The sequence below is a fragment of the Nicotiana attenuata genome, chromosome 5 (genome assembly GCF_001879085.1).
Source record: "Nicotiana attenuata strain UT chromosome 5, NIATTr2, whole genome shotgun sequence".
Taxonomy (NCBI): Eukaryota; Viridiplantae; Streptophyta; class Magnoliopsida; order Solanales; family Solanaceae; genus Nicotiana; species Nicotiana attenuata.
The window spans coordinates 25,570,609-25,583,896 of NC_031993.1; the positions used below are offsets into that span (position 1 = coordinate 25,570,609).

Below are 13,288 nucleotides of genomic sequence, written 5' to 3' on the forward strand. Positions count from 1 at the left end.
TGTGGGTGCTGAAACACTGCAACTATGTGCATGTCGCACCCATTTAGAGTAAGTAATACCTATGAGGGGCACCAAGAGTGTGGCCTAACAGTCATAAAGTTGTAACAAAAACCATGGACATCTTCTGATTTCAATTGAAGGGCAAAGAATATGCCTAAACTTGGTGACATTAGTTACGTCGGTACATGTACTGGAAAAAGAATGCAGTTACCAGAGTGCGCGCATACAGATTAGGAAATCATGAGTGTTAAATGTAAAGCCTATAGGTTATAAGTAGGGTGTACATAGATCGGGTTGGTTCGGATTTTGCAATTATCAAACCAAACCAATAAAACTCGGGTTTTTCACTCTCGATTTTTTCCGGGTTTTTTTTGGGTTTTTGGGTTATTTGGGGTTTTTTCCGGTAAAATTTTCGTAGAACAAAATATATAAAGTGTGCTCAAAATATTTCTTTAATCCTAGTAGATACAACTACATAAAGTATTTTCCAAGAAAATAATACAAAATATGAGATTCATGACATTATACTAAAATATTCAACAATAAAGACAATAAAAGTATGTAATATAAATATTGCTAATTAAAAAGTCATAATAAAAATAAACATAATCTAAAAGTAATAAGTCATGATAAAATAAGTAGACTAATAAGGGAGTATTAACCACATGACTATACGCTAAAGAAAAAATTAAAATAGGTTATGCATTTTTTATCTAAATTATTGCAAAACAAAATATAAATATTCAATACATTCCCGTTCATAGTATTGAATTGAATGTCTTTTGTTAGCATTAATATTGATCTGATATTGGTTTAGGTTTTTGTTAGCATTATTTAGTTTACTATTGTTAATTGCTATAAACCTTATTGGAACATTCAAAAGTTCTAAGTCCAACCTTGAAATAATACCTTAAAAGATAATATTATGAATTTTTTAAGAGATATTTATAAATTACATCACAATAAGTATATTTTTATATTAAATATATGTAAAATTTCTATATATGCAATGTCGGGTTGTTTGGTTTCGGTTTGACTTTCTTTAGTTAAAATCAAACCAAACCAATTATGGTCGGGTTTTTTTTCCCCACACCAAATCAAATCAAACCAAACCATAGTCGGATTTTTTTTTCTCATTTTAACTCGGATTATCGGATTGGTGCGGTTTGTCGGTTTCCTTTGTACACCCCTAATAAGGACCGCAAATGCATAGACACAAAAGTTATGGTTGTCCACTATCAACGGTTCATAGCCTAATCTCTTTCTCTACATTATCCTTTTAAAACCGTAGCTACTTGAATTGATGGTTACCTCTATCGGAGATATTTGCACTTGGAAGTTACTCATGTTGATCTTTGTATGGACTTTGGCACACCGTTACATTAATCTAACTATATAAAATTCAAAAATTATAGTAGTGTGTTTTTAAGTGAAAAATATTATTTTTTGTAAAGGGTGAGACAAACATAACAACCTGAATAATCCCAGATGCAGCTCCTAACTGCCCAGCTAGGTACGATCGCAAACATAAACAAATGAGGCACGGCTTGCCTTAGTGAGCTCACAAAAGAGGAAAGAAGGGGAGGAGAAAAAAACAAACTAAAGACTTGCTGTAATCCGTGTAGATTTGATATTTTGAAATTTCAAATACGGTGTAACGACGTTATAATTTATACGAAATACCATAAATGTATTTGATTAAGTATTACATGATCCTGTCGCTTTCGATACCCATTGTTTTTCTTCTTTTTTCTCAAAAAATTATTCACTTCCCAACATTTTATCAAATAGTGTATATCTAATCCGGAGATACAAGGGACTCCATCTTGCACTATCATATTTTTCGGAATCGAATAGAAACTTTTGAGCCTTACATATTTCTCTATCAACCTTAAACACTACAATTATATCATAATTCTCATCTTAACTATTAATCAATCATGATGAACGATTTAACCGTTGCTTTAGAGAAAAACTTCGTGGCTTTCTAATTTTTCTAAGTTATAACACACCTCAGTTCCTACCCCCCCCCCCCCCCCCCCGGGCCAAAATTTAAAGGTAAAAAAAACACGCATCAAGCAGACATAGATTGAAGTACTTAAATCTTAAGTAAGTGACAGTCCAATCATCCATCGCATTTGACTATCTATTTTTTGGTCTACCAAACACATAACAAACATGGCTACCACCTAATTAATGTTTCTTCCAATAACCATTCAAACATTATAACAATATTACAGCATGAATTCATTCCGAGTATAACGAAACAGAATACTTTAGTTATTAATTACTTGCTGTACGTATGAGGAGCAATCGAACAAATTTATCCTATAGTCTTCTCTACTTTTCTTTTTAGCTCTTTACTTTGAATGCAGGGCTTAATATATGCTTGTCTCTAAATAGATTGACAACTTAATTGAGAGATCTAAACTAATTTGATCAGCATTATTTGAGCCTTGAGAATGCATTTCTACGAGTTTGAATCTCTCTTTTATGATGGTTGACGAATTCAAAGGACAAAATACAAATGTTTATCTTGGAATTGGTGGAGGAATGAAAAAGAAAAGAAAAGGAGGAGAAACATCAAAGTCTTTAACCAAAAATATTAACGCTTGTTTTTCTTTACCCCATAAAATACTTATTAAAAGTCGAACGAGCTAGTATGAAGCCCTACAACGTCATCTGATTACTTCATAAAAGGTAAAGGAAAATGACGTATGAACTTTTAAGTGACTAAACAAGTACTTTTTTAATCATCTTTAGTCCTAATTTCCTCATGTTGCTATTTTTAATTGATAATCATTTCTCGTTCTTATTATACTACTAGTAGAAGTTTGTTTAACCTCTGCCATTTATAAGACGGTTTTTGCTTAACATGTGATTCTTTTCATTTTATTTTATGTGGTGGTATTTGATTATGGATACTTGAACAGAGTGTTACATTTATTTCACACACACAAATATATATATATATATATATATATATATATTAATTAGTGATGAATATAAATGATTTAATGAATTTTAATTTTTGAAAATTGAAAAATATTTAGAAAAATATAATAGCGTCAAACATTTTGGAGCTCAACAAAACGAGAAGATAAAGTGGAGGAGATATTATTTACCATAGTTTTCGGATACTCAGGACTTACCCGATCGAAAAGGGTGTAATACCATGCACATATACAATCATGCACTTTCCTTACCCCAAGTACTGTTCAAATTTAATCCTATAGGTTTATTTTTTTATTTATTAATTTATGGGGTCCTATGACTTTTGCCAAGTCGCTGATTAGATTGAATAGCTGGAATGATGTGTTCCAACTTCCTTTTGTGTCTCTCTTAAGAATAAGCGAGATTTGGAATTAGGATATCAAATTTTTTTTTGGTCTGGTACTCGTATTGGAGCCCGACTATATCCGGATTTGCGCCGGGTAGTGCCCCATTCAAAGGGAAGCGCTCTCTACCAAGAATTTTTTCATACCCAGGGCTCGAATCCGAGACCTCTGGTTAAGGGAGGAGCAGCCCCATCCGCTGCACCACATCCTTTGGTGATATATCAAGTTATTTTTGTTCTTTCTTTATTTATTTTATGATTATATTCGTACCTAACATCGATTTTCTCTGATTTTACATAATTGTCAACTCTTTTATTTTATTTTGGCGGGAAAAGAAAATTATTATTGGTTGAGAAGTGGGAGCAACGTGTTGATATTTCAACTGTCTTCCTACTCTCTCCAAAATTTGGAACACACATATTATAAGAATAAGTCACGGTCCAATATTCAAAGTTCTTCTCCCCCCTCCAGAATGTGTGTAAATATGACAAACAATCACTAAATGAATGGACAGCTTGGGTATGTCAGCTAACAAACCACTTCTAACCGCAATAAGAATGAAAATGATATTACAACAATAATACTATTCTTTTTCTCTCTTTTTTTTAATTATTGTTATTTTCGTGGCCTTATGACTTAATATTGTAACAAGAAATTATGTTGGACAGACCTTCTTAGGACCACCGTTAAGAAAGTCTTAGCAAAATAAGCTTCGTCCAAAATATTGAAGTACGCTAGTCAGAATTTTGGGAAGTGGCCATGGTAATCGCCAAAATTTGAAACACCAAGTATTCAGCTACAATACAAAAACATTCTAGTAATCCAAATAATTTTTAAAACATTGTGGCTGAAATTTCTGGAGATGGTTAGGATTTTGCCACAAATCCTAATGGATCAATATAACTTACTGAAATCTTGACGAGCGCACTTTAAATTCTAGGGTCGGCTATTTTTCCAAAACTTCTGGTCAAAAAAATCAATCGTGACAAAAAAACATCCTATTTGTGGCATTCTCCCCTTATTTGTCTCTTCTATTTGATCATCCACCGACAACGGAAGGTAACTTCTGTATTAAAACAGGTAAGGCCACTTCTTTGCATGGCGCCTTTCACTTAAAGTTATAATATATGAATATCAATTAAATCAGATGAAAATTGAAACAACCTGCGTAAAGATGATAGCTGTAATATTTAGAAAACTGAGTCGACGATAGATATAATCAGTCAAATGCAACTAATTAGAAGTTCAATGCGCTAAAATTGAATTTATTAACAATAGAAAAGAATATCTATCATTAAAATTTCGTACGAGGCTTGAAAGTCTTATTCATTCTATTTATTTGATGGCCAACTCAAACTGTTCTATAACGAACCTTGTGCCAACTATTGTCGTCACCACATTTTGCCTTAAATTAGTGTTTCACGCAATCGTGAGGGTGTGTTTTGGCCAATAATTAGAGACTATATTCAAAGATGTATTATTTATATTATTAAATAAATAGAAAAGCTAGCTAAGACAGATGGTAAACCACTTTTTTTAACTAAAAATGAAATAAAATATTGCCGGCTTGTGCCTTTCTTATGGCTTTCTTAAGTTTACAAGATCATTACTGTATAAGAGGATCACTTCTGGTTCTTGTCTCCATCATATTCTAAAAGTGTTAACTCATAGTTGAGTTGTGATTTTTCCTTTTTTTTTTTTGGGCAATGGCGTCTCATCAGGTTTTCTTGTTTGCATGGGCCATTGCTCTTGTGGCTTCTTTATCGATGGTTTCTTCTGAAGTTATCGAGCATTCTTTTCATGTAATTAATTCTCTTCTCTATTCCCATGCAAACTAGGTTCTCCATTTTTCATGATCATCCTCTTGTATTGAGAAAACAAGCATGGATATTGGACATTGTGTTCACAGAAATTGGCTTATACGATCTTTGTTCTATCTTATATGGCACTCTTTTCGTTTAAAAAAGAATGGCACTTTTATACGTTGCGTTTATTTGGTAAATATTCTCTGAATGATATGTTTATGTGTTTCCTTGTTGTAGGTGGAAAACCTTACTGTAACCAGGTTATGCCGTAGACAAGTGATCACTGCAGTAAATGGAAGTCTTCCTGGCCCAACGCTGCGTGTTCGAGAGGGCGACACCCTTGTCGTTCATGTCTTCAATAAATCCCCATACGATCTCACTATTCATTGGTATATATATATATATATATATATATATATATATATATATATATATATATATATATATATATATATATATATATATATATGTCCTTCACATTTAACTTACCAAATTTGTCTACTCTAAGACTGCTGCAATTTGAGCCCAAACCCATTTAATCTATCCAATCCATCCAAGGTTGGGTCGGATATTGACCTAACCATTTGTTGAACGCAACCCATTTTGACTCAGCTCATCTCCGTCCATCTAAAGTTGGGCTAATTTTTAGTCCAAATTGATCCATGAATAACTTTGTTAAAATACCTTTAAAATAGGAGTAATTCTTTTTTGTTTGATATGTTATATATGACCTCACCAAAAGAAAAAAATTCTTCTTTGATAATTAATAATTGATAAGAAAACAACACACATTAAATTAAAGTTGGATAAGAGTTAATTGGACGGGTTGAGCTATGATTCAAAATTTAGCCCATCTTGACCTAATCAATCTCAGCCCAAGTAATTTTCGAGCAGGTCATTGATCCACTCATTTATTGACTCATTTCATTTTGACCCGTTCAAATCAGCCCAACCCGTCCATTTAACACCATTGACACTAACAATGTAAATAATTTAAATAGTAATAGTTACTTGCAACAGTTTAAAACATGTGCCCGCAGTAAGGATCTAGACATGTCAAATTTGGTTTTTTCTTTTCCTTTCAAATTTCCTTTTCACCATTAGTTTTTTATTTTGGTCTCCTGATGTCTCAATCGTGCAAAATAGTTGGTATTTTATACTTGTAAAAAACAAGGAGAATTTGACATTTATATTGTTAATTACTGATCTTATTGATTGATACATGGTGGATTCACGGAATCAAATCTTGATGTTTAAATTCAAAAATAGCATCTAAGATGACGTCACTCATCAATATTTTACTTTATATTTAGTTAAAGAAACTATTAAAATAGAGCCAAACATAAAAGTACTATATATATTGTTACATGCATGGACTAATGTAAATTATTTGTATCACTTACTATTTAATTAATTTAATATGTATTAAAATAATGCTTAAAGGATTTTAATAAAACTATATACTAGTATATATTAGTGTTGTGTAAGCAATTTTGGTAGGATGATTTCATTCTTTTCCTGGTTATTGATTCAAACATGATTGTAGTTAATTAGATAACTTTTATGAATAGTAAATAACTTGATACTAAAAAAAGAAAAAACACATAAACTGCTGTTTTATTTATGTATGTTATACGTATGTAGGCATGGAGTTTTCCAGCTATTGAGTGGGTGGGCAGATGGACCCGAGTTTGCGACTCAGTGCGCGATCCGACCCGGGAAAAGCTACACGTACAGGTTTAACCTAACGGGACAGGAAGGAACTCTGTGGTGGCACGCACACGTGTCATGGCTACGAGCCACGGTTCATGGTGCCCTCATTATTCGCCCCAAAAATGGTCGCTCTTTTCCTTTCCCTAAACCTTATAGAGAAGTCCCCATCCTCTTAGGTAATTTAACCCTTTTTCTACTCCTATTTTTTTTAGCTAGCTTATATTATGTCGGGTTTAAGTTATATACACGAGCATTTGAATCGTAAAAGTAATTTAGCAAGTTTTAGTTTTTAAAAAAAAAAGACAATTCGGTGCAAAAAGCATCTCGTATACACGTTTGCATTGCAAGAATTGTGATATAAACAACTTAACCTAATACAAACATTAGTTGCTGCTTTTTATGAAATAGCACGTTACAGATATATGATAATGAATCTCTTATAAATTCTCTTATCATAAAAATAATTGAAAATGTGGTTGTAGGAGAATGGTGGAACGCCAATGTTGTGGATGTGGAGAATGAAGGGCTAGCTACTGGAGCTGCACCTAATAATTCAGATGCTTACACCATTAATGGCCAGCCAGGCGATCTTTACCCTTGCTCTTCTAATAGTAAGAAATTATATACCATGAATGAATATTTCATTTTCTTTAGAACATAATCTTGTTTTTTTTTCCCATTAATGTGGCTAATTTGGGTTTTGTTTTTCGTTTCCATTTTTAGAAACATATAAGCTAATAGTGAAACAAGGGAAAACATATCTCCTTCGTATCATCAATGCTGCACTCAATAATCAGCTCTTTTTCAAGATCGCCAATCATAACATGAAAGTTGTCGCGGTAGATGCTGCTTACACCAACCCATATATCACAGATGTAGTTGTTGTTGCACCTGGCCAAACGACTGATGTCCTCCTAACTGCCAATCAAGCACCTGCATCCTACTACATGGCTGCAAATCCCTATGTTAGCATCGTCGGGGTACCATTCGACAACACTACTACCACCGGAATCATTGTCTATGAAGGTATTGATCTAGTCTTCCTCTGAGATTTAAGTTATATACATTGACAACGTAACATATTATAGCATGTTACGAGAAAGTACACAAATTAAATAGCCATTCTTAAGGTTTCCATTTAGGAATTAACTAGTACTCCCTCTGTTCCAGTTTATGTGAACATTATTTCCTTTTTGGTCCGTTCCAAAAAGAATGAACCATTTTTAAATTTGGTTACAATTTAGCTTAAACTTACAATTTTATCCTTATTTATAACCATACAAATACTCTGGGTCCCTTTTTAACTTGTTTAGGACCACAAATTCCAAAAGTCTTCATTTTTTCTTAAACTCCGTGCCCAGTCAAACAGGTCATATAAATTGGAACGGAGGGAGTATTTATTATGTCATGAAAATTTTGAACTAAAGCTCTTAATTTCGGGACAATTCAGGACACAAATATCCTGAAAAATTGAATTGGAAAACTGAAATTAAGGACATATTGGCTAATTCCTCAATAGCAGCCCATTAGAGTGGCTACCTAGTGTCATTTTTCAAGTATTAGAAATTTGCCTATAATTATTTTATAATTGACCAAGATTGTGTAAATATTTTCTAAACCGTAGGTAAATAATTTATTTTTCTTATCTTAGATTTGTTTCATTAGAATTTTGTTTTTGTATGAAGGTGCAAAACCATCAACTCCAGAAATGCCAATCTTGCCAGCCTTCAACGACACACCAACAGCCCACAAATTCTTCACCAATTTGACTGGGCTTGTAAATGGGCCATTTTGGATTCCTCCCCCTCGCCAAGTAGACGAGCAAATGTTCATCACTATTGGACTGGGCCTAGTTGCTTGTGGAAATGCAACATGTGCAGGCCCAAATGGGCAACGATTAGGTGCAAGCATGAACAATGCATCTTTCCAATTCCCAACCAAGATGTCAATGTTAGAAGCATTTTTCAACAATGTGAATGGGATTTACACTACAGATTTTCCAGACCAACCACCATTGAAGTTTGACTATACAAATCCTAATAATAGCTTTAACCCTGCTATTATAATGACTACAAAGTCCACAAAGGTGAAGAAATTAAAGTTCAATGCCACAGTTGAGATTGTAATGCAAAACACTGCTTTGATTGGTGTAGAAAACCATCCAATTCACTTGCATGGATTCAACTTCCATGTCTTGGCTCAAGGCTTTGGCAACTATAATCCCACAATTGACCGAAAGAAATTTAACCTTTTTAACCCACAAGAGCGCAACACTATTGCTGTCCCCGTTGGAGGATGGGCTGTTGTTAGATTCCGAGCTAACAATCCAGGTAAAAAAGTATACACTTCAGCATTTATTTGATTCCATTAGCAAATTAAAGGGATAAATATATTGTCGAAAAAGTCACCATTCGATATGGACAAACTAATCTAATAAGAATTAAATGAACTTTATAAAGGGATAAATAAGAAGAGTCATTTTTGGTGAAGATTGACTTTTTTTTTGCTTGTTTGGCTATTAACAGGTGTATGGTTGATGCATTGTCATTTGGATGTGCATTTGCCTTGGGGTTTAGCAACAGCATTTGTTGTTGAGAATGGGTCAACACCATCAACTAGGCTACCTCCACCTCCACCAGATCTACCAAAATGCTCATCCCCATGATATTGTTTTACTTTTTTTCTTACATTATTATTTGTCATATTTCAAAAATAATAAGTAATTTCTTTTTTGTCCCATCTTGTTATTTTCAATTGTACTAAGAGTCCGATCATTTACTTTTTTTCTCATTTCAATACAAGGGTTGTAATTGTATTTAGCTATATCATTCTTTAAGATTTTGTTGAGTGTACTGAATCTTTCTTGTTTCAAGAATGCTGTCTGATTGTGAAGCTATACTTCATAATTATTCTACTTTTTGGCAATGCAATACAAATAAACACCGGATGATTGCCACTTTAAAATTGTTGTTCAACATTTGATGATCTTCAGCTACTTTTAATCGACCATTCCAAACAAACACTATATAGTAATTTAGGAAATTTTGTGTCCATCCATAAGTGGGTGCTTTAAGGCTCATAGGACATAGGGTTATTAATTAGGGGTTGATCTAACACACTGTCACAATCATCGCCGATCAGTACTTTTAGCCGCAGTTCATCCGTTCCTTCCATTTTCGCTAACCAAACAAGTAAATTCTCATTTTACCATTTACAAGTTAACTAATGTATTTAGTTTAACACGTTTCTTCGAGTAATGAGTCAGCTATTTCGAGAGTCTATAGTAAAGAGTGATACTCTAATTCTTTAAGGGATATGGCTGGTTGTGTAGCTACATCAAGATTATTACAAATGGTGGAGTTTTCATTTTTCCTATTAGATTTTTCTAAGTTTGTGGACGAATGATTGGATACCTAACAAACTAATAGTAAATGTGTTAAGAAATTAAGCTAAAGTAATAATATGATACAAGCAAATAGACAAGAATGTAGAATGAAATAGAGGAGAGATTCTTATTCCTTCAATGTATTCAAGTATGTTACAAACTGACTTCTCATCCTCTATTTATAGTACTACATGGAGATATACCAAAAGAATTCCATAAATATGTCATTAAGCATTTGAGATCATGGAGGAAGATTATGGGGGAGATCATGGAGGTATGGGAGTTACAACCATAAGTATTGGAGTAGTGGGAGTTATGGAGATAATGGATAAGAGTAGCGGTTGTTATAGGAGTTATGGACATCCACCATAATCTAATATTTCATAACACTCCCCCTTAGATGTCCATAGATAACGTGCCTCGTTAAAACCTTACTAGTAAAAAAACCCAGTGGGAAAAAATCCTAGTGAAGGAAAAAGAGTACACATATATTGTAATACGCATTACTTGCTGCCTCATTAAAAACCTTGCCAGGAAAATCCAGTAGGATAAAACCTTAGCTAAGGGAAAAAGAGTACGGCGCGTATGTGCGTCTCCCTGATGAAAACATCATTTTATTTCTCGGAGACGAAAAATTCAAAGCTTGTATAACAACTTCTCTAATCTTGAGACCGGCAATGCATTGGTGAATTATTCCGCCAAATTATCACTTGAATGAATATCTTGAACATCTATTTCATCATTCTGTTGAAGATTGTGTCTGCCAAAGAACTTTGATGAAATATAGGATTTATTCTGTCTCCTTCAATATATCCTTCTTTCAATTGAGATAAGCAAACATCAGCATCTTCACTATTATTGGAATATTCTCTTCAAAGAAAAGTCACACATTTGTAGTGTGTTGAGTCACTTGCTTCATCAGTTTCTAGTATATTGACATGACTTGAATAATTATCAAGAATTGATAACCGTGTGAAATGATAATATGGCAATTCCCCACATACAAATAGATTGTTTGAAGAACGGACTTCAAAAAATTCCTGCATTTTCATAACCAACAAATCCTTGACAATATTTGTTAGAATACAAATCTATATCAATGATTTCTTTTGCAATATAATACTAATAGTATTCCAATATCTTCATATATGAGTAAAGCTATATCTCGCTAGCATATTATTATACTCATGGTTCTAGCGAGATATATAGTGCACCAATTGTAATAGACACAAAAATAAATTATGCACGCCATGATTGCTCTAATCCACATAAAGATTTGCTGAAGCTTTATTTTTGGAACCTTAATATGCTTAGTACTATTTAAATCCTTCAATAATTTTTATATATGCATATCAAATTTACAAGGTATTGCCAGACTAAAATCTGAACGCAACTGTATCCACCACAAGGGAACATGTTTCCATATAATCAACGCCAGGACATTTACGTAAACTCTTGTGTCACCCCACTGACTTTATACTTTCAGGTGTTGGGACTATCAGTCCAAAACTTCACATTTTTCAAGTGAAGTCAATCTTGATTGCGTATTTTTAATTGACCAAATATTTATCTGTCCAAATTCTACGACATATGTGAGCTCAAGATCCTCGTCAATGTTAATAATATTGAGCGCTACATTATATCAGCATGATCGTCGACGATTATTTTACGTCGGTTCTGTCATCACCTACTAAAGACATAACTTGTTGACATCTCCTTATCTCATTATTTTCAAGTACCTGAGCCTCTCCCACGAGGTCTTATAAAGTGTTATGTCATGGTGCTCTTATAAAGCACTTGCCTCCTTATTGTGACCATCTTGAACATTTGCTCCTTTCCTTCTTCAAGAAATTTTATCTTTGGAACGATTAGTCTATTACGCTTCATGCGTGTCATAAACTCCGTCCATCATGGACTTTATTCTTTTTTGGAGCATTAACATCTAAAATATGATATTTAGCTTTGGGTCAGCAAATGCTCCTTCAATATTTTGGAAATAAATTATCACTTGAACTTCAAGATCACATAAGTTCACATTTTCTTGTACGAGGATCTAAATGTATTCATAATAATTAATTCCACGTATCACTATTTCAGCTGCCCATTTTCTCCCCCTAATGTTAGGATCACCAACACATTTCTCAACCTTCTTTGGGAACCCATCTTTATCATATAGCACATCCATATTTCAAGATAGAAATTATTTGGTCCCTGACCCTGAATCAATTGTGACGGGAGAATTTATCATAACTTGGCTAGATGCGTACAAATGCTACTCTATATTAAATAATACATCTCATACTAAATTTTCTTTTGGTAATTTTGTTCTCATAACCAGTTATTTGCTATAATTGGAGGCATACAATCTCTGCTAAACAAACTTGGATTTAAACCAGCATTATCAAGATAAATTTATATTCTGGACTCTGCTCTAATAATTTGAGCAATCAATCTTTCAAAATCTAAACTGCAAGTTGACAACAAACGCACATGTGATCATACAATAGATACATCTATTAAAATTATATAATAGTAAACGGTCCACATGGCACGTGACTGGGCCCATATATATATATCACCTTCTATTCGTTCCAGAAATCAAGGGATTTGATCTCAACCTTAACTGGTATATCATGAGAATAAGCAGCACAAGAGAATTTTTGAAGAGCCTTCTATTTCTTCAATATATGCCAATGTGAATTTTCAATCAATTTTCATATCATAAATGAACCGGGATGGCCAACCGGTCATGCCAACTAATATTTATTTCAGTAAAAATCTAATTTACTATGGCATGCGATTCCATCATCATGTTTATATTTGTGTAGTACGAATACAAGAAAAAATCGGGTAACCTTTTATAGTTACCCAGTATAATTATAGTAATATGACGATATTCAATCTTCCTTTCATTTAGAGCCTCAATATGCCAACCACTTTATCTAATATCTTTGAAACTCAAAAAAGTTTCTTTTGAGACTCACTACAATACCAATTTCATAAATAATTTTATTTATCGGCTAGTAACAAATTTGCTCTTATGGAGC

At 33.3% G+C, this 13,288-nt stretch overlaps 1 protein-coding gene across 1 annotated transcript; it reads left to right on the forward strand.

Moving 5' to 3' along the window:
* Positions 4,964 to 9,820, forward strand: LOC109225537 (laccase-7-like). Its single transcript, XM_019390241.1, has 7 exons — positions 4,964 to 5,140; positions 5,381 to 5,532; positions 6,788 to 7,032; positions 7,339 to 7,467; positions 7,580 to 7,882; positions 8,542 to 9,186; positions 9,382 to 9,820. Exons 1-7 carry the CDS (start codon positions 5,045 to 5,047, stop codon positions 9,519 to 9,521), a joined length of 1,710 nt encoding a protein of 569 aa, XP_019245786.1. The 5' UTR covers positions 4,964 to 5,044; the 3' UTR covers positions 9,522 to 9,820.